Source organism: Trifolium pratense, linkage group LG2, assembly GCF_020283565.1.
Source record: "Trifolium pratense cultivar HEN17-A07 linkage group LG2, ARS_RC_1.1, whole genome shotgun sequence".
Classification (NCBI taxonomy): Eukaryota; Viridiplantae; Streptophyta; class Magnoliopsida; order Fabales; family Fabaceae; genus Trifolium; species Trifolium pratense.
Window position 1 is genome coordinate 39,619,064 of NC_060060.1, and position 20,901 is coordinate 39,639,964.

General features: G+C 32.5%; 4 protein-coding genes across 5 annotated transcripts; 2 read left to right on the plus strand and 2 right to left on the minus strand.

The window, feature by feature from the left end:
* Positions 1-457: 457 nt before the first annotated feature.
* On the minus strand, positions 458-5,017 carry LOC123910107 (succinate dehydrogenase subunit 6, mitochondrial-like). Of its 2 annotated transcripts, none has more exons than XM_045961156.1 (4): positions 4,753-5,017; positions 3,952-4,170; positions 1,148-1,250; positions 458-928 (listed from the first exon to the last, which is right to left on the minus strand). In XM_045961156.1, exons 2-4 carry the CDS (start codon positions 4,132-4,134, stop codon positions 774-776), a joined length of 441 nt encoding a protein of 146 aa, XP_045817112.1. In that variant the 5' UTR covers positions 4,135-4,170; positions 4,753-5,017; the 3' UTR covers positions 458-773. The 2 variants fall into 2 exon arrangements, with proteins under 2 accessions (XP_045817112.1, XP_045817111.1); XM_045961155.1 differs by having other exon boundaries at positions 3,952-4,139; positions 4,753-4,906.
* Positions 5,018-7,577: 2,560 nt separating this feature from the next.
* On the plus strand, positions 7,578-10,483 carry LOC123908923 (nuclease SbcCD subunit C). Its single transcript, XM_045959662.1, has 4 exons — positions 7,578-7,777; positions 7,854-8,041; positions 8,123-8,285; positions 8,902-10,483. Exons 1-4 carry the CDS (start codon positions 7,700-7,702, stop codon positions 9,079-9,081), a joined length of 609 nt encoding a protein of 202 aa, XP_045815618.1. The 5' UTR covers positions 7,578-7,699; the 3' UTR covers positions 9,082-10,483.
* Positions 10,484-10,595: 112 nt separating this feature from the next.
* LOC123908922 (calcyclin-binding protein-like) lies at positions 10,596-12,618 on the plus strand. The gene is made up of 5 exons (XM_045959661.1): positions 10,596-10,841; positions 10,954-11,091; positions 11,787-12,026; positions 12,114-12,173; positions 12,313-12,618. The coding sequence occupies exons 1-5, from the start codon at positions 10,731-10,733 to the stop codon at positions 12,415-12,417; spliced, it is 654 nt and encodes a 217-aa protein (XP_045815617.1). The 5' UTR covers positions 10,596-10,730; the 3' UTR covers positions 12,418-12,618.
* A 1,706-nt stretch (positions 12,619-14,324) lies between these two features.
* Positions 14,325-15,768, minus strand: LOC123908921 (geraniol 8-hydroxylase-like). The gene is made up of 2 exons (XM_045959660.1): positions 15,216-15,768; positions 14,325-15,119 (listed from the first exon to the last, which is right to left on the minus strand). Exons 1-2 carry the CDS (start codon positions 15,744-15,746, stop codon positions 14,517-14,519), a joined length of 1,134 nt encoding a protein of 377 aa, XP_045815616.1. The 5' UTR covers positions 15,747-15,768; the 3' UTR covers positions 14,325-14,516.
* Positions 15,769-20,901: the final 5,133 nt, after the last annotated feature.

Below are 20,901 nucleotides of genomic sequence, written 5' to 3' on the forward strand. Positions count from 1 at the left end.
TGATCTCAAGCCTACACTAGGCACGAGGGTACCTCATCTTATGAACTAACTATTGAAAGGGAGCTTGTTTAACACGATCATCTTTGAAGATGCTCTTAATATCTTGCATAAGTGCTCAATTACATGAAAATTGAAAAATAGTGTTCACCTTTGTATTCTTTTACGCATATCATTGGATATACTCTCATTTTACCTGGTAATATGTTAAGTAGCTCAATTATTTTGGTTTGGTTGTGTCATAAACGATAATCTAAATTTCTGATGTTCATGATATGTTCTCTATTATATACGATATATGTAGTAGTAGTACCTACAGAATAGAAGTCAGAGCTTAAGGTCAAAATGACAAAATCTATCACCCTGCAGGAAACTTCAACTTAACCTAATCCTGCTGAATTTTGGAGGGAAATAGCAACAACAAAAAAACTGTCATGGTCATTAGAAGTCTTAGCTGTCATTTGCCTTTTGAACATTTCTTTGCATTATTTTCATAAAAACAGAACAAAATATAAAAAATTTCCAAACCAAGTGCTTCATCACACAAGGTCCACCAGTAACAAAATTTTACATTGGTTCCATAATTATTTTCAGAGTAATAAAGAACAACACAACATCGGGAGAAAAAATGGCAGTCACAATTTGATTTGTGGACAATGCATTATTTCTAAATTTTGACCTATGCAACAACAAAAATATTTATTCTGCAAACATAAATCGAACTGGCAACACCGAAAACTAACAAATGTAGCATTAACTTCCAGACACCAACAGATTCAATAACCTCCTTCGGTCTTCCTTTTCCACCACTCCAGAAACTTAGCCTCAGAAGCCAATGTGTCTACCCTGTAAAGTTGAAGTGCATGATTTGCGATTTCATGTCCAAATGTCCATCCAAATACACCTCCAGCTAAAAAAGACAGTCCAGCACCTGTTTAATAGTAAAACATTAACAGAGTACATGAAATATACTTTCGTAGTTTGCTTGAATCACAAAATCCTATTTAAAACTTCACATAGAATATATTATATATTATATATTATAAACTATAAAGAGTAAAAACATTTCAGAGCAAGAATGATGCTTGGATATGATAATCACATTTGGCTGCAGTGAAAGGTTTCAATAGTATGAAAAGTAATAGATTACCATGTAAACTCCTTGAATATTTCCAGGCAAAACCTGCAGTGAATAACGCTCCCAAAGCACTTCCTGTAAGCCCATATTGCACTGCTTCTCTAGCAGTTTTCAGCTGAAATTGGAAAAGGATGTTATCCAAGCAGCACTTCAGATTAAAAAATAACTCCTTGAATAAATCATTGTCTTAGATGGTTTAAACATGTATAAAGAAGACCCGTACAAGCACCAATGAGGGGGCTGACCAAATGAAACCAGTAGATAGAAATAGATGGAGATGAATAAAAAACTATAAATCAAATAAATTATTATGAGATTTGACGGTAAAAAGTCCACCTTTAAACTTAATGCATAATAACAAATTACAGAGCTGTCTGATTCATATACATGATAAACAATTTGCGGTGATTGTTGTCATTGCCGTTATCTTGTAATGATGTGTTAGATCTGGGCCTTAATTAGGATATCAATAATATTGGGCCTTGTTAGTTATTATTATTAGGCAGTTTTTATTATTAGTTGACAGTTTTCATAGAAAATAGAGTGCGAAGAAGAAAGATATAAATAAGAACATCCATGGTCGGAAAACAGAGTGCGAAGAAGAGAGCCCTAGTAAAAAAGGAAGCCGCAAGTTCGCTGGTGGAGGGGATGTGTCAGTGGTTGAGAAGAGAAAAGGAATTTTTTGCATGTATTTCCACCGCTGAAGGCCAACAAATGTCACTGCAATAATTTCAAAATGTTTGGTGATTTGTCCTCCCATCCGTGGGACCCAGGGGGTTATATTGGGCTGTAGGATTGCGCAAACACTTAGGTTTTAATGCCAATGCTAGTAAAGTAGTTTTGTAATTGAAACCTAGGAATGTCAGTGTATATGTCAGTGAAACCTAGGAATGAAGGAAAGAGATGACATCTATGATGGTGTCTAAAGGATGCTCTTATGATGGAAGGAACTCTAAATGGTGAAAGAAAAAAACTTTTGAAAATCAAAGTTAATGCCCAACTCAAAATTGAGTAACTACAAAAGGATCATCCAAAGGAAAGAGATGACATCTATGATGGTGTCTAAAGGATGCTCTTATGATGGAAGGAACTCTAAATGGTGAAAGAAAAAAACTTTTGAAAATCAAAGTTAATGCCCAACTCAAAATTGAGTAACTACAAAAGGAAGTCAGAATTCAACGTCTCTGCTTCGCACAGTGGTGCATTTACTTAAGCTTAGAAAAAGTAATTCTATGATACAACTTTGTTTTAGATATTTTTTCAAGAGCTTTTAGTTCTAACTTCTAAGAAAAAGCAGTGAAATACTTATTTCATGTTTTTAAACATATATTTTAAATAAATCATAGATGTGTTTTTCCCTTCAAAAAAGGAAAGTCAAACAGGTCGATTATATCTAAAAGTTACACTTGCATCAATTGTGAGTGATTTCACACATAACAATTCGTCAAAGATTCTCTAAGCCGACGATTAAATGTTTAATCATGCAGAAAACACTGAAAAAGAATGATTGATACACAACCAACTGAAGAGACATGCAGCATAGCTGACCTGACAAATAAATGTAAGGAAAAAATAACACATAATAGCATCTCATCTTACATGAGTGTGAAATTTTTATCTATATAAATAGATTTACAAGACATTTTATTTTAGACAACACATTTACCATATGCAAGAAGTAATAGTTTTCATCTCTTGGAGTAACTAAACTAATCACAATGAAGCAACACAGGGAATGAACCAGGATTGATGAATTTAAATAAAATGAAGTTTCCAAGTAAGATGAAAAGTGCAATCACGTATCTTAAACTACTTAATGCATCTGTGCCTTCATTGGTCTCACTAATTTGTTGACAAAGTTCAAGTAGTGACTACTTAACACAGGCTTCCTATGGACTTAAACATAAAAAGTAAAGGACAAAGTGCCTTCTACTTTTGAATTTGCATGCCAAAGAGACACTTTGAAGATGTACTCTCCATAAATGATATTATAAAATAACAGTTCTCGTGGACTAAGTATATTGATAGAGGAGATACCAAATGTCTTTTTAATCACACCATTTCTCCAAACCAAATATTAACCGACATTAAGAAATCCAGCATTAGGAAACAGATCTAAAGAAGCAGCACACCATGTGTAAAAAATCCACACTATAACTAACCAAGCACACTTGAGAAGTGTCTTCCAATTGAACAACAAAATAGATATGCAAAATAACTCAAAAACAAAAGGTATGGTGCAAACATGAAAGGGATGTTTTATCACTTGAAAAGACAAGGTAAAAAAAGTATGTCCTGTACATTTAACTCTGCAAAGAAAAATTCCCAAAATTTCCTTAAGTTGGAATTCGTGAAGCAAAAGACGACATTAGTTTTTCAAAAAAATAACCCATCCTCATATAATCTAAAACAATTTAGATATAGAAGGAAACATGATCTCTCTGAATTCACAGTAACACAACACTTGCAAATACTATCACGTCAGCAAGACATCAAACACATTAGAGAATCTAGAAAGTACCTAACCGGCATGTACTCTAAATCTTAGACTAACCAAGCGCACATCACATGAGAGAGCCTTTCTTCCAATCAAACCATATAAAAACACAAGCCAGCTAACAACAACTACAGCCTAGAATATTTAAATAAGCATCTCACACTACCACATAAATATTATACAAAGCCTAAATTATGTAGAATTTCAGAATATAATGCAACAATTAGTCAGAACAAAAGGCAAAGAAAAAACTCAATCAAAACACACAAACCGTGTGAAAAGATAAAAAATGGAGTTGAAAAAGTGAAAGAATCATTACCACAGGTCCATGAACAGGATCAGAAGCGATAAATTCCTCAACATCAGAGTTAGACCAGGAAGTGAGGGGTTTATCACGCTTGATGAAGTTGGAATAATTGTTCATAAAAGAAAACCTTTCACCCCAAAACTCTTTGTAGCCTTCCCAAAATGACTGGGATGAATCTTGTGTGTTACCTGCCATCACCACTAGAGGCGTGCACGGGATGATTAATCAAACCTATCAAAAAAACAATTTCAAAATTCAATCTGAATTGGTTTCAAACTAGTTTAGAACTAGGTCGACTTTTACGACCGGTCTATAAATGGATCAAAATGAAAACCGTTTTTTAACTGGTTTTTCGAATATTACCCTCTACTAAATCATATATAATTCAATCATACAAGCATATGATAGTTAGGGCAATCTATTAAATAACTAAATAAGCTAATGAGCAACAATTTGGGGTTGTTTAACAGAACAGGGTGCACAAGTTGGCAACTAAAAAGAGAAATTGCATAACCAATTTTTCAGACTTTTTACCAATTTAATGAATTTAATGGCAAGGCTTGATCAAATCAGAAGTAGGATAAGTACAATTTGACAATTATTAATCCCAATCTCCATATGCAATCCATCATGTAAATGCTAATTAACTAGATGCAATACCTTTATTAGTGTTGAAATTATACATCAAATCGAAAGAGGAAAAAAAAAAGACAAATTATAAATCTAATTTCATAATTTTCCACCGAGAAAAATCACAGCAACAAAATATCAGAGAAGAATACTTCAGAGAGAGAGAGAGGGATTTGCACTTACAGTGATGAGATTGAGAAATGGTATAGTAGAGAAGAGAGGGAAATCGCGAACTGAGATAAATGGTATTTTCGCTTATTTGCAGCTGTGCGAATTTGTGAGTAATCAAGCAGAATACTATCACTCAATAAGGATTATAGAAAAAAGAAAAACGAGAATGGATTCTCTTGTAGAATCATAACCATTGATTTGTGAGGATTGAGAAAAGAAAAAGAGAAAAAATATGAATTAAAAGGTAGAGATTGAAAAAATTGAGGAAAATAAAATTGAGAGAATTCATTCTCATAGAAAAATTATGTAAAAAAAAAAAAATTATAGAAAAACAAAAAATACCAAAAAAAAAAAAAAAGAAAAACAAAAAATGCATAATACCAAAAAAAATACATAATACCAAAAAAAAATGTTGGATTCTAAGATGATAGCTCTATCAAGTCCCTCATCGGTGTACCACTTAAGTCCACCATTAGATTCAATAAACATATATGATCTCATAAGCTTTAAAACTGTAAAGTAAAGGAAAGTAATATTAATGGCATAAATTAGTTTTGTCCTCGTAAGCTTTAGTCACATTAAACTTCCAACCATAGAAACGATCATCAACAAACTCATGCATGACAATGTTTGAAGCATCAGATACATTTGACAATTTGTCAATAGACCCATCAGAGTAATTCATTTGTGAATCATCATTAGAAACAATGAATCCATCTTCAACCGAATCATCACTTGAAACCAAAATGCAGTCTTCGTTTTTTATAATAGTCATTTGAAATTGATTGTCGAAAACTTGATAATCAAGAATGACTCGGGTGGGTTCAAGAAACTCAAATTCTCTTGCCACAACTCTCCGTGAAGTCATGTGACAGTTTCCATCATCTAGGGATTAGGGTTGGGAATAGGTCAGGCGCCTAGGGCGGCCTACATGGGCCTGGTCTACTGAAGTCTGGTCTGGCCTGACATGTTTATTAAAAAGATCAGGCTTAGACTTTGAAAATCGCTTGTTTCCTTAAATAGACCAGACTTAGGCTACTAAAAAAGTCTTGCAAGCCTAATACACCGGCCTAGCCTGTTTATATTTAATAACTACGGTTATTTAGTAACTCAACGACATTTAATTTAAAAGAAGTCATTTATACTATAATACAATATATATTTTTCAAAGAACAATCTTAAAGATATGAACCATGTGTGACTTTTATTAACAGGTGCAAATTTGATACGGATGTAGTCTCCAACCTTGAACTGGTTTTTGGTGCAAAATATCTTTCATTCATCTCCAAAGTAAGAGTATGGTTGAAAAGAATAATCCGTCATAATGTTGACATCGATTTTTTTTCCCCACAAAGCACAAAAATCGTAAATCCATTTTTGTTGATGTAGTCCATAATTCTTGCATCCAAAATCTGTTTTTATAAAGTGCAGATTATATAGGTTAATATTCATAGTTAATAGAAAACAATATCATAGAGAATTTTAAAAGTGGGTATTAAGAATTTTGTTGGACTTACTAAGTAAGATTTGCTTGTAATGTAGTGATCAAAATAAATGGTTTGATATTGTCAAAAAAATAAATAAATGATTTGATCAACAACACGGTACTTCGACTATGGAAATGAGGGATATGCGATGTAGAAGTAATTTGAGAAAGTTTTTGAATTTTAAAAAGATTTCTACCATAGTATGAAATTAATATTTCAGTGTGCCCTTCCGTTGCATAATATTTTCTTAGTTTATTCCAACTCTTAGTTAATAATGGACGACAATAGTCTCCATTGAATAGAATTCAATGATATTTTTCCGTGCTCATCTTGTAACTTCCAAGTATTTTCAAATTAATGGTTACATGAAGTTCCTTAAAGAAATTTGGATTGATTTCTCCATATGGCTATTCAAAAAAATAAGTAAAAAAAAAATATTAACTTGTAGGAAAGGAAAAATTAGAAACTTCGTAAGAAAAATTAAATTAGAAAATTTGTAACCTCATTCGAAACATGTATAGTTAAGAAAGCTCCAATAGGTTCACCTTGAAGAACATGTTTACTTGAAGTCATTTTTTGATATTTGAAGTGAAAAAATGAAGTTGAAGTTTAGTTGAAAGATTTGTGATTTCTATTGTGAATATTGAATGATTTATAAAGTTGGAAAAGAAACACGGGGACAAATTGTGAAATGAAATAAGATTCACTAATGAGAAGACATTGCTAAATGAAATAATATTCACTAATGAGAAGACATAATATTCATTGTTGATGCATTTATGACAATGAAAAGACAACATGAAATACTAAGTTGATGAATTTTGCCTTTTACTAATAATGTTTATTGTATCATACAACTTGTATGTGAACAATATCTTAAATAATGAGGCAATTGATCAGTTATTTGTCAAAGTTAACATGATATGTTATACATACCATGTGAAAAAATTGTACTATATTTTACTCGCTCTGTTCCGGAACTTTAGTCCTTTTGGACTTGCGCGTTAAGAAATAGTTAACTTTAAACTTTATGAACTTTAAACCTTATTAACAAATATTTTACTCCCTCCATTCCTGAACTTTGAACCTTTTGGACTTGGTTTAATAATTTATTCACAAAAAAATTGATTTAGTAAGGGTATAAATGGAAAAAATTATGTAATTGTTTCTTGGTTTCTTAAAAAGACTAAAATTTTGGGACAAAACTAAAATGTTAAAAAGGACCAAAGTTCTGGGACGAAGAGAGTAATAAATAATCAACTATGCTATATATCAGAAGTTTTGATTTTTAGATTAATTGTAAAATAAATGTATTTAGATATGATTGATTCATTTTACGATGAACATGAGAAACAAGACGATCGGAGGGAGTAGAATAATAATAATAACCGGTGTAGAAGAGAGTGAGTCTGTATTAGAAATTGATCTAGAAGAATAAGAATCAAGATCCTCTGTGACTGTGTTGAGCAGCAATGGCGCTTTCATCAGCATTTCATGAACGACTCGAACAAATGGACCGCACACGAATTCAACGTCTCTCCCTACTCCAGGTTCACTTCAATTCAACTCCACTTCCTTGTTTTCCATCAATCAAACACCAATTCTTTTTTCCTCTTCAATTTTCAGGCCGAGAAAGAATTGCAAACTCAAAAATCACGTATTCTAGCTTCAAAACTTGCAAATATAAGAGCCTTGGAGCAAAGGTGCTGGCTGTTTGATCGTAAAATAGCATCGCAGAATTTCAACCTTCTGTCTCTCAAATCTCAAATTGAAAACCTCGAAGCCAAATATGATTCCCTTTGGCAGGAATTTAGGTATATAATTATAGCAACTTAATTTAATTCCTCTTTTTTTTTCATTGACAATGGATTTGAGAATTGAGACTTTTTAGTTAGGTCAATGCAGAATGAAGTGGAGGAGATTGAAGAGTTGCACAAAATGAAAGGTAGCTTTTATGAAGCAAAGAAGATGGAAATGAAGGAATTCAAGGAAATGTCTGATAAGTTTGTGGTGAAATGTGAATTGGAAGTTGAGACTTTGAGGAATGGAGTCAATGAGGTAACTGGAAATTAGAAAAATCAACAACTTAATGCAACTTTTCTGTTTCATTTGGTTTATCATAATTCATAATATTGTATATTTATTTATGCCTTTTAGAATTAAGTTTAACTTCCAATAATCATGTCATGATTTTCAGGCACCTAGAAATTTAGCTTAATATATGTTATATAAGCACATAATGTAGCACCGACACTCTAAATTGAAGATGTGCTCGAGTGTCTGATACGCATCGTGTGTCCGACGCCAACCCGACACTGACACTTGTAGTTAAATACAATCATTTTTATTTTCTTAAATTGTTATCGGTATGTGTCAATGTCTGTGTTGTATCCGATGCCAATGTATGTGTGGGTGCTTCATATACTATTTATAGCAGCTGATTGTTTATGTTATTATGTACATATGTCATGATTAAAATTTTAAAGTAACACAGAACTTAACTTGTATGTTCATGGTATGCTATATATGTGCTTCATTTGATCAAGGTTGAGCATTCCTAGCTACCATTTTGTTTGAAATTAATAATGACAATGTTAAAATTATGAATATGATCAATCTGGTGATTGCAAAGTGTTTGAAAGTGGTTTTTTCTTTTCCTATGCATGGTTTTCAGCTGAGGTCCTCTTTCACGGATCTTAAAAGCAACAAAAGGAACTCATGTAATTCAGAGATAGCTGCTGCTGAAGCGAGAAGGTTGAGACTGTTGGCTGAGAAGGAAAATGTATGTAGATATATTGAATCTAACCACCAAATCAAAGCACAGTTGCAAAATCAGGTTCAGAATTTTCTGTGACCCAAGCACGGTCAAGATAAGGGAATGGAGTTAAAGACTACCTAGCTTTAGTAGTAACTTTTTTACAAATATATTCTGATGACATAGCCCACCGAGGTTTAGCTCAGACTTCATTCTCAATTTCTTAGTTTGAGCTTTCAGGGGCTTAGCCATTAACTCAAAAGATTATGTATGAAAAAAGAAAGAATATTCTAAAGAGACATGCTAAGGAGAGAGACAAACTGTATCAGCTAACCTGTGTGACCAAAAGTCATGCAACAAAACTTTGATCATGTTTGCACAGATAGTTTTGTTTTTTATAATTTTTGAAAAGGGTTTGCACAGATTGTTAATTGTGCATGGCATCAGAGCACATGCACTGCCACAGTGTATCTAGCATGATTCATACCACTATTAGTGCATATGCAACCATGCCACTCCACAACAGTATGCAAGAGTCTTTTGCATGTTGTACCTATTTGGCCATCTCTGCTCTGATATGTCAGTAGCTCCAATATTGGGATCCAATTCTCACTTCACATTCCAAGATTTGCATGTAGCCTAGATAACCAGAGCAACACAGACAGAATACGAGCTTCCAGTACAATAAATCATCTCATTTGTTACTCAATTCCCTGGTTCTTCTAGTAGCTAACCAGTTCCCTATGTAACAATTACTTTTTGAAACAGTTTCTCTAACTCAAATTCTTTACCCTATCCCTAGAAAACCATTGTTTCTCCCCTAATGTTTTGTTTGGTAAAATTAGCGGATAACTGATAATTTATGGTTGATGACCGATAGTTTATAGCCGATGGCTAATAAGTTAATTTAAGCGTTTGGTAAAATTAGTGATTCATAATAATAGGTTGTATCCCAAATTGTCTCCCACTTGTAAAGTTGTAATCGTGAACATGTCCAAGTTGATTACCCAGATTTAGCGCAATCCACTCCTTGAAATTAGACGAATAGAAGTTGCCTCGTTGTTGTCCCTCCAACAAAAGGGATTCCAGGTATGAACTGCTATCGGACAATCCTGCATTACATGTAAGATATTTTCTTCAAATTAGGGACATAATCCGCAACAAAAATCTCATAGGTGCCATCTTGCGATACACGACTTCATGACCAGCCTGTCGTGACACATCTGCCAAGCAAAGACTCTAATCCGCTCCACAACATCTAGCTTCCATATTTTACCCCACTAGTTAAAATCTTCTATCACTGGAGTGTTGAAAAAGATTATTTAAAAATCACCTCACAGATTTTTCTACGGAGACTAGTTATCACTAATGATGGTACCAATATCATTGTAACAACAAAAAAAATTAGAAATTATATACTATCAAATTTTTGGAGCATATGAGAATATGGAAGGAGAATCTTAAAAACAAAATCTTGTAAAAAAAAAAAAAACTTAAAAAACAAAATGAGTTATGGAGGCCCAAGCCCAACAGTACAAATGAACGGAAGCAAGTCCAAATGAAGCACCGTCTCTCGAGAACTAGCGAGAGTCCCAAATTACCCCTACTATACTATTCAACGTAACTTAGCAACTTGTTCTAGCACCTTCCACAAAATTCGAATCCGAACAGACATACATATACACCAAATCAAATAAAAGGGAAGTTACGAACAGTGGTATCATATCATCGAGAGAAAACAAAAAAAAATGGCAGAAGAATTGACATTAGATTTGGAAGAGCTTCGTCACTTGCACGAAATCGCCAAAAGACCTCGAATCCTCTCTCTTCTCACCTCCGAGATTCGCAATTTGGAAAAGGTTTTCACTATTTTCACACTCCATTTCCCCCTTTGAATTATTTTTCGTTAATCAATTTCGTGGTTTTTGTTTTGCATAATCGAATTGATTAATTGATTTTCTTATGAAGCAGTTATCATCAGAGACATCATCTTCTGCACGTGCATCACAGATTCCAGCACCAATTTCTACCGGAACTACGGTGTCACCTGTAATCAAGTATTCCCCTCTCGCATCTTTCAGTTGGGATCAGGATAATGACAAAGTCAAGGTATGTAAATCGCATTTACTAATTCTCTAACATTTTTTCCATCATGTATTATTTTATAAGTTTGTTTAATTAAGTGCTTGTTTGTTTGTAGCATAAACACTTATAATATTGAAGTTTTGTTTGGATAAACGGCTTAATTAAGTAGTTATAGCATAAACACTTGTCATATAAGGGATTGTGTATAAACAATTTTTATAACAAAACATAAAATAAGGTTAAACCGCATTCATATAAGTTTTAAGCTGTTTTCATAAGATATTATGAATAACTAATGAAAATAAGCTGAAAATAGTTGTTATGCACATGTCAGAAAAATGTTTCCATAAACTCTTCCAAACATTATGCCAATAGATAAGCTCAAATAAGTCAATTCAATTATGCATAAAATATTTCTATATAAAAATAAACAAAATTAGTTTAGTATAATTTATAAGTTGTTTACCTAAGCTATCCCGGATAGCTTACGAAAATAAGCTGAAAATAACGTATAGACATATATCCACAGGTTCTTCCAAACAACCTCAGAGGTGCTTACTTTAGCAGATAAACTCAAATAAATCAATCCAAACAAGTCCTAAATGATGATGATTTGTGTCATTTTTTATTCGTTGCTATAAATTTAAACGCCAGACAAAGCTTTATGTTGTAGTTACGTGCAAAAATAATACTGATGAGTTTTTGAAACATATATGCAGATATATGTGTCACTTGAGGGAGTTGATGAGAGCAAGATTGAATCTGAGTTTAAGCCAAATTCGTTTGATGTCAAGTTCCATGATATTCAAGGGAAGAACTATCGATGCGCGATTGTGAAATTGCACAAGGAGATAGTACCAGAGAAATGTAAGGTTTTCGTCAAGCCTAAAAGGGTAATCATCACTTTGGTGAAGGCTTCCAAAGTAAACTGGCTAGATTTGAATTTCAAAGAAGATAAGGTAGTAAAACGTAGAATTAGATGACAGTTTCTTTTCGTTGTTTAACAATGTGATAAAGCAGTAATTTTTTTCCTGTTGGTGTTGCAGCTGAAGCCAACCATGGATAAAGAGAAAGACCCAATGGCAGGAATCATGGACTTGATGAAGGTCAGATTCTGTTTTATTTTTTCGTTCTTAGTTGGTTGAGACTACTTTGTTTTCAAAATTTTATGATATTTACTTGTGTAATCTGAAGAATATTAACTTGACTTATACTTACTATGCATGTAAATGTAACGAAATGCAGAATATGTACGAGGATGGGGATGAGGAGATGAAGAAAACAATTGCAAAAGCATGGACTGATGCTAGAACCGGAAAAACAGCTGACCCTTTAAGTAGCTATCGTTGAGCAACTGACATCGGTTTAGATGCTCAATTCCTGTTTTTGGAGAGTGATATGCTTCACTTAATCTCATGATTTAATTTGATGTTATGAAATGAATGCTTGGTTTAGAATTAGGTACATGGCACATTGGCACTGTAGGAGTCGATGTGCAGTTACTATTGTTGTTTATGTTCTACTTTCTTATTGAAAGATGTCATTTTTGCATGTGGTTGCTCAACTCAAATATTTACTTGCTCTTTGTTGTTCGGTCTTTCATGATGCTTTGTATATGCGAGTATTCTGAGGATGGGTGGGTTATACTTAGATCTCATGCTTATGTTAGATAGATAGTAGCCGAGAGATCAAATCTCAGAGAGCAATGGATTGAACAACATGCTTTTTGATTAAATTTTAATGAAGTACATCTTTTTTACTGAAATTTAGTTAAACACTTATTCTAGGTGTTGTAGTCTAGATAGTAGTCATGGACTTTCTTTTTGTTTAACCATTAAAGTGAATGGATGTGTTGGAAATGAAGCCCCAACTAACAGGGGATGTGAGACCCAGTAGCTAAATGTAGTGGTTGGAAATTGGAATGCATGAGCCATTGATTGACGAATTGAACCGGTTTTTCAAATGTTCAATCCTAATCGATTTAATTGATTTTGTTCCCTAAGATTTATATGATCTGAGTCTTTACTTATAACTGATGGTAAGACTATGTATGGCCTATATATCCTATAACTTCTTTTGATCCCTACTGAGGGAGAGTGAGTAATGCTGTTATTCCTTTCAATATGTTTAGCCCTTACTCTCGAGTAAACTCTTATTTCAATCCTTGAAAGTGTAATGTGCAGGCACACGTGGTTTGTGAAAACGCTGAATTTTCACTTCACTCAGTTTTTAAGTTACAGGAATTGTATTTTGTAAGGTATCTAGAGAATCTGTTTAACAAGTGAAGAGTTGTTTTATCATTTCTAGTTTGTATGCATAATAACAAGGATGTTCTTAATGAATTCAAGTCGTGTGACTTGCTTTTTCCAAATCCATGTTTTCTCAGTAGATTATTTTTTCTGTTTTAGGGCTTTGTTTCAATCCATATGTTAAAAGAGCCGTATCCATAACCAGTGTCCGGTGATGTATCGCTGAGTTCGAGGGTTGAATGAATATATAAAATAAATCCTCATTTTGGATACTTTGTAGAGGCTTAACTTTAGAGGAAAGTTGGTTTAAATTATTTGCTGCAGATTCAGTATTTGGTTACTCACTTCAATTTGTTTATTTGTTTTGAACAATCATTTACATTAATTGATTACTTTTATCATGCATGCTGCTGGACTTTAGAAAACTAATGAACCATTCAATAAATAATTTAATGACTAACAAAAAATGAATATCAAAGTTGATTAGTATCTCTGTTTCTTGAATAATCCTCCTATTTCTGATTTCTCTCTGATATATTTCAACTTCAATTCTTGCATTATCAGTATTAGTTTGATTATGAGGCATAGGTTTCCTGGGAAACCTACTATTACTTTGAAGCTGGATACCATTTTTTATTACGGCTGATGAATTTTGGTTAAGACGCAGACGTTGCTGCAATGTGTTGGGTCTCACAAGTCAATTAGAAAGTCCTCATGAATATACTCTGCCCATAACACATCGAGCAAAAATTTGGGGAAGCCTAGTGCATAATTTTTTTTTGTGTTTACGATGGAGCTGAGGATCGAATTTAGCATACTACCTAAATATCTCACCAGTAGAACAAACTTAATGGCTTTCAGGAGGCATAATTTAGTTTCCAGGATATTAAGCTATTTGAGAGGCGTCATAATGTTGGTAATTGCTTATATAGAACTAACGTAGTTTCTATGATATTAGGCTATTAATAGAGAATCAAGAATTCTCTAGAAGTGTGTTTAAGTGTAACATCATTAAGTGGAGTGCTAATTACGTATCAGAATCAAGTGAAATAACATCCTTATTATTTCTACGCTACAAATATAAAACACTTTTATTCAGTTACCAATCTTAGCTATACAGTTTGATATGATGAGTTAACTGTATAAATTATTTCTAAGTTACAAGTAGATATATGTTAAATTGTGTAACTATATATTTGTTCATTCTTCGACAGGAATAACCATAAGAGGCTTGACTTTATGCAAAGTAGTTCCAAATTTTTCAGTCATGTCCATGTCTTCAATTTTCTCCCCATCAGCTAGCTTCCAATCAAAATGGTAAAGCAAAGTGGCCAGCATAGTATGCACAACCCTATGAGCAAACGGAACTCCAGAACACATTCTTCTACCAGCTCCAAAGGGAATGAACCCAAAATCTTCTCCTATAAATTCTTCTCCGCTCTCTAAAAACCTTTCAGGCAGAAACAAATTTGGGTCGGTCCAAATGCTCGAGTCCCTTCCCATGCTCCACACATTAACAAGAACTAGTGTATCTTTCGGTACCCTGAAGCCACATAAGTCGGCCTCGGATCCAGATTTGCGAACTAGTATAGGAGCTGTTGGATGCAACCTAAGAGTTTCTTTTACAACTGCTTGTAGGTAAGGGAGTTTATTGATATCTGAATCCTTAGGTTCTTCATCTTTGTTGATAACTTGTTGAAGTTCATTTCTTGTTTTCTTCAATTTCTCTGGGTTTTGTAGCAACTCGGCCATTGCCCATTCAATTGTGGCTGATGTTGTGTCTATCCCAGCTACAAATAAGTCCTGCCACATAATATGTGATGCGACAACAAAATGAGGAATAATTACAACTATAATTCAAAACTTTAATAATTTGGTTGAGTTTAATTCGATTTTTACCAAAAATAGATGTAACACATCATGTAATGTCAGTTCAGGATTTTCCTTCTGTATGATCTCAAGAAATGAGTCTAACACATCACTTCTTTCCATCGTAGAATCTTCCTTTCCATTAGTTCTATCTTCAACGATAGACTCAAAAAGTGTTAGCAACTTCTGGTAATGGCTTCTCATCCTTCGTCTCACTCCCTGTGGATCAATTTTGCGCAAAATAGGATAATAGTCTGCAATATTTGGCTTCGAAGAATCGATCAACATAGAGGAAATAATATGTCTAAACTTTTGAGAAGAACAAGTAAAACTGGCCAAGTCAATAGAGAAAAGGGTGTTTGATATGGAGTTAAGTGATATAGTAAATGCAACCTCGCCAATATCAATAGGTTTACCTTTTCTACAATTTTCTTGCAAGTAAACGACTAGTTCTTTCAATTTTCTTAAACGAAGAATTTGAGTAGAATCAAGCTGTTGAGAAGAGAATATCTTGGTAGCACACATTTTTCTAAGGGTCTTCCATTTAGGTGAAATAGGCATGAAAATTGGAGAAGCTTTATCATGTGAAAGTGCTTGGACAGATTGTGGCACAAATCTATTAGATAAAACTTGGTCATTTTTATGAAGTGCTTCTTTGGCTATCTTTGCAGAGGAAATTACCATAGTGGTAATAGTGCCAATTTTAACAGTCATAATTGGTCCATATGTTTTGGAGAGTTTAGCAAGTGTTTGGTGAAGTTTTGAAGGACCAAGTTGCAATTTATTTCCTATTAAGGGATAACAAGGAGGACCTGGTGGGAGCTTTGGAGATTTTGTGTTTTTTTGAAGTAGGTTAAAGGCTATGATATGAATGAATGCATATAAAGTGCAAATGAGAGGGACAAATTTTATGTAGTACTCCATGGGTTTTTAATGAATATTGTCGCTTTGGTTATGAAATTGAGAGAGAAAACATTTATTTGTTCTTGTCTTCTTAGAAATCAAGAGCATAGTAGTATGATCTTATAGAACAGATGTTGCTCATATAAGGTCGTTAAATGCTTACATATATAGTGCGGATAGAAATTTTGATAATTGATTTGATTTCAAAATGCTATGCAGGGACGGATCCAGGAATCTATAAAACAGGGGGCCGAAATAATTAAATAATAAATATAAAATAAATCATAATAATTATAATAGTACTTAAATATGCTTAATAAAAAATAAAAAATACATTACATTGTTTATCTAAATTGTACACGACACATTGCTCTATATCATATAATTCATCAACAATTGAATCGTATTAATTAGTTTGAAATTCATTTTCTATCTTATTTCTCAACCTATTTTTCACAATCTTCATAGCAAGAAAATAATCTTTCACTTGTAGCAAACAATCAGAACTAACGTAATTGAATTTGGACTTTAATAGTATATAATATATATTATCAAAATATTTTAAAGTAAATTGTTACAATTACTATGTTGTGGGTGCATGTTTTGCACCAAACTGTCGTTACTAATCTTTTAATACATCTCTCAAATATCAATTTATGTAATAGGTATCAAGAACAAGTATATGAAGAAAAAAAAATGACAAGAGGGGGGGGCCTCAGCCCCTACTTGCCCCCCCTTATGTCCGTCGCTGATCCTATGCAATATTATTGTTATCCTTTTTCACAAATGTACAGGCGGTTATAACCGTCTCTCCCTCGATGTAAAGGCAAGTTTTGGCGCCAAGTTTTACAATTCAATCACTTTTAATTATGGCTCCTCTTCGATCAGATACTAGATTGAGCGTTAGAATGCTAACATGTTTCGCAAATACTTTTTCCAACGTGATTCACCATATCTAAAACCTATCATCATTGTAACCGCCGCAAGTCACGCCATTAGAATAATCTAGCTCTGCTCTGAGCAGAACAATATACATTATTATCCAATAGCCCACAGCAAAGGTCGTTTTCTTGTGCCTTATAGAACTGTACTAGAAAGCATCACAATATTTTTGCACCAATAAGAATTTATATGGATTTCAATTAATCTTACTCTAAAATACTAGGTACTAAAATAACTGTTCTCATGTGCTTTGAGACCTCTCTTTGTCCCTACTAGGTACTAATCAAAATTAAAAAAGGTCTCTTAATGGCATAAATTGGCTAGGTTGGTGGAATCAAATGAGGATGCTCAATTTGTATTTAGCTTTGGTTGTTTTCTGTCTTTGGCGTATTTGTGTTGACAAACAATGTCATATGATATGAAAGGCAAGGACCATATATGAACATTTTAAAATTAGTTCTTACTTCTTAGTGATTAGTGGATTGCATCATATGGTTTTGTTTTTGTATTTTTGCCCAATCACTACTTTAATACAGTATCTTTAATTGATTATGTTAGTTGTGACTTGTATGAGGTGGTTGTAAAGAAAACTCGTTAAATTGGGGATGATTCCTTTGCCAAACGTAGAAGGGTTCTGTTCTTTTGTTTAATTTCTTTATCTTTGGTCCCACTTATGCATTAGATTCTAAATAATTCAATTAGTTCCTATATAGAGATAGATTTTATTCAAGATGCTCTTTTGCTTTCCATATTTTTAATATCGTAGATAATATAGTTTTATTAGTGTATCAAATGTGAGTTAGAAGTCTAACGTTTCATGAGAAAATGAATGTTTAATAATATATATGTGAGATGTCATATTCAATATCTTAAGGTTTTAGATTATGTCCGATTTCTTGGTTTTTTTTATTCCGGGTCATTAGTCATGAAAGGATTTATTATACACATTATCTTAAATTCTAAATGAAGATGTGATGTCTTACCTCTTGATGGTTTTGCATGATAATATGTTCAATCTCTTAATTATTTTCAATGACTCTCCAACAAGTTTGTCCTAACATCTTTTTTTTTTTATAGCAAAAGCACCATTTCATTAGATAATAATTAAGAGTATAATAATACCGGTACATCATAATAGATATAGGGGCTAGTATGAGAAAAAATGTTGGAGCAATACAATGAACAACCTTATTTATTTGTCGCTTGACATACGTCACAATATAGTTGTTATTGGTGGACAAAAGAGTTTTACATCGAGTAATGATATCGCCAAGCTCATTATATGGAGAATTATGAGATGAAAGTGCATCCACAATAGTTCTACATTCCGTTGCAAAGAACATGCGGCCTGGTATCCATCATAAATAGCCACTTGCTCTTGCCTTAAGGGCACATGTTAAGAAAATAAATGTGGAATAAATTTATTGAACTTGTGCTGTATTTATATTTTAATTTTCTCAACATTAACTTTTTTGTATCATTAAATGTTATATTTCCATTTTTATGTAGCTTAACATGTGCCCTTAGAGCATAAGTTAACATGACCCTTTAGTCCATGAAGATTTCGAATGATAGCTTAACATGTGCCCTTAAAATATACTCCCTCTGTTTCAAATTACTTGACGTTTTAGAAAATTTTATTTTTTTCAAATTACTTGTCATTTTGATAATTTAAGGTTATATTTTGTCTATTATACCCTCATATAAATTCCAGGTATTTATGAGTAGTTGTTGAAACCGTAAAAGATTTAATATATATTTGAAAAACTAAAGTTTTTTTAAAAAAATTTGGTACATAACATTTTTTTTTGGTACATAATATATTAAATTTATTGGAAAGAGAAAGTGTGTGAAAAAACAAAATTATAGGTGAATTAAAATAAGGGTATAATAGAAAAATAAGGTGCAAAAATACACTTACTTAATTTCTTTTTTTAAAAAAAACGTCAAGTAATTTGAAACGGAGGGAGTACTAAACATGACCACACAAAAAAAAAATCAAATGATATGCACCAGTTGAATGAAAAGTATGGACTAAAAACACTAACGGCAAAAACTTCATGACTAAAAAGTGAGAAAAAAATTCTCAGGGACTAAAAATGAAATTCTAGAAAATTATAGGACCAAAAACATATTTAACCCTTTATTTTTTTTCTCTCCCTATTTAAAACCGCTACAAACCAGCGAGTTTTTTGTAGTGGACTTAGGGCCTGTTTGGATTCAGCTTATTTTTTAGCTTATGAAAATAACTTATACAAATAAATAAAGTTTTGTGTTAATTTATAAGTTTTTTTTTGGTACAAATTTATTAGTGTTTTTACTCATAAACTGCCTTGAAAAGTTTATAATAATGCATAAAAGCTTATTTATTTGTATAAGTTGTTTTGCATAATCTCAAAAATAAGTCAATTCAAACAATCCCCTTAGCTATAACGAGTCAAGATCCTCTCCATTTTTCATCTTTCAACATTTTTACCATTACTAAAGTTTTGGGAATATAAATGTAATAATGTGATATTTGGTGGGTCCAACTATTTAATATATATTTGAAAACAATTCAAAACTATAGTAATGGAGAAGGAAAATTGGAAGAGAAAATGGAGAGGATCTCAACTATGTATTGTCAAGGATGTATTTGAGAGAATTCGCAAAGCCGTGTCGAAAGGAAAATGTGTTATGATATATTTTCACCATAGCTTCTTACGGATTCAATTTGGGGTTCTTTATGGTATCTTTTAAAATTTGGGGGTTTTAATTTTTGTGTTTAGAAGAAGATTGAGGTGAAATTTTTTTTTTTTTGAAACAGATTGAGGTGAAATTAACATAGATAGATTTATGATATTTAGAGGTATATTTGAAGAGACATTTTTTTTAATAAGGATGATGATGAAGATTCTAGAGAAGAAGATAAAGATTCAAGCAAGATGTTCACCGTTTTTTCAAATTTTTATATTTTCAATAAATATATATTTTAAAAAATATATTTATATGATTTGGCTATCTTTATAATAAAATTAGTGACCAGACAGAGCGTATTTCGCGCCTGTTTGTGTAACAGCTCATGCCCCACCACCTTAGGTGGTCCCGACATTGCCACCTCACGATCTTCTCCACCCTCCTCTCTAGTGGAGTTTTTGTCTTCCTTGGAATCGAACCATGTAAGGAGTTTTTACCTTTCGTGGGAATCGAACCACGTACTCTGGGGTTCAAGTACGTGTTAAAGTTTGTGTCTATTATGCAAACTTATGTAAAAATAAATAAAAAATACATGTCTTATGTTATGGTAAGTTTGTTAGTAAAAGATTTTTGCTGCTAAAAAAACAAACATGCTTTATGTTATGGTTGATTTGTTAATAAAAGATTTTTGCTGCTAAAAAACAAATCAAGTGTATTGTTAGTATTATGAAAATTTCACCCAAAAAATATTTTTATCCTCTTTACTAGCCGGCCACACAGGGCGTATTCCGCATTGTTTGTGTCTAACTTTCTATTATGCAAACTTACGTAAAAAAAAAAAAAAAAAAGATATGCCTATGGTGACTTTATTAAGAAAAGATTTTTGCTGCTAAAAAAGATACATGCCTTATGTTAGGGTGAGTTTGTTAAAAAAAAAAAAAAAATTTCTCAAAAAAAAAAATAAGGATATTGTTGGTATTATGAAAAGTCTACATAATTTTTTTTTTTTTATCATCTTTATATATAGATGCAGATATATAGTATAGATATGAGAAAAAGGATTCAATGTCTGTTTGTATTAGCTTATTTTTGAGCATATCCAAAATAACTTATACAAATAAATAAGATTTTATGTTAATTTATAAGTTTTCACTAATGAAAAATGTATTTATATAATCTATTTTTTCATAAATTA

Excerpts from the sequence above, each read along its gene's own strand:
- LOC123910107 (XM_045961156.1), bottom strand. The coding sequence starts at position 4,134 with ATGGCAGGTAACACACAAGATTCATCCCAGTCATTTTGGGAAGGCTAC. Across the intron at positions 1,251-3,951 it reads ATCCTGTTCATGGACCTGTG|CTGAAAACTGCTAGAGAAGC; the intron begins GTAATGATTCTT and ends TTCCAATTTCAG. Across the intron at positions 929-1,147 it reads ATATTCAAGGAGTTTACATG|GTGCTGGACTGTCTTTTTTA; the intron begins GTAATCTATTAC and ends ACTATTAAACAG.
- LOC123908923 (XM_045959662.1), top strand. The coding sequence starts at position 7,700 with ATGGCGCTTTCATCAGCATTTCATGAACGACTCGAACAAATGGACCGC. Across the intron at positions 8,042-8,122 it reads TCCCTTTGGCAGGAATTTAG|GTCAATGCAGAATGAAGTGG; the intron begins GTATATAATTAT and ends CTTTTTAGTTAG. Across the intron at positions 8,286-8,901 it reads TGAGGAATGGAGTCAATGAG|CTGAGGTCCTCTTTCACGGA; the intron begins GTAACTGGAAAT and ends CATGGTTTTCAG.
- LOC123908922 (XM_045959661.1), top strand. The coding sequence starts at position 10,731 with ATGGCAGAAGAATTGACATTAGATTTGGAAGAGCTTCGTCACTTGCAC. Across the intron at positions 12,027-12,113 it reads TGAATTTCAAAGAAGATAAG|CTGAAGCCAACCATGGATAA; the intron begins GTAGTAAAACGT and ends TTGGTGTTGCAG. Across the intron at positions 12,174-12,312 it reads GAATCATGGACTTGATGAAG|AATATGTACGAGGATGGGGA; the intron begins GTCAGATTCTGT and ends AACGAAATGCAG.
- LOC123908921 (XM_045959660.1), bottom strand. The coding sequence starts at position 15,746 with ATGCCTATTTCACCTAAATGGAAGACCCTTAGAAAAATGTGTGCTACC. Across the intron at positions 15,120-15,215 it reads ATGTGTTACATCTATTTTTG|GACTTATTTGTAGCTGGGAT; the intron begins GTAAAAATCGAA and ends ATTATGTGGCAG.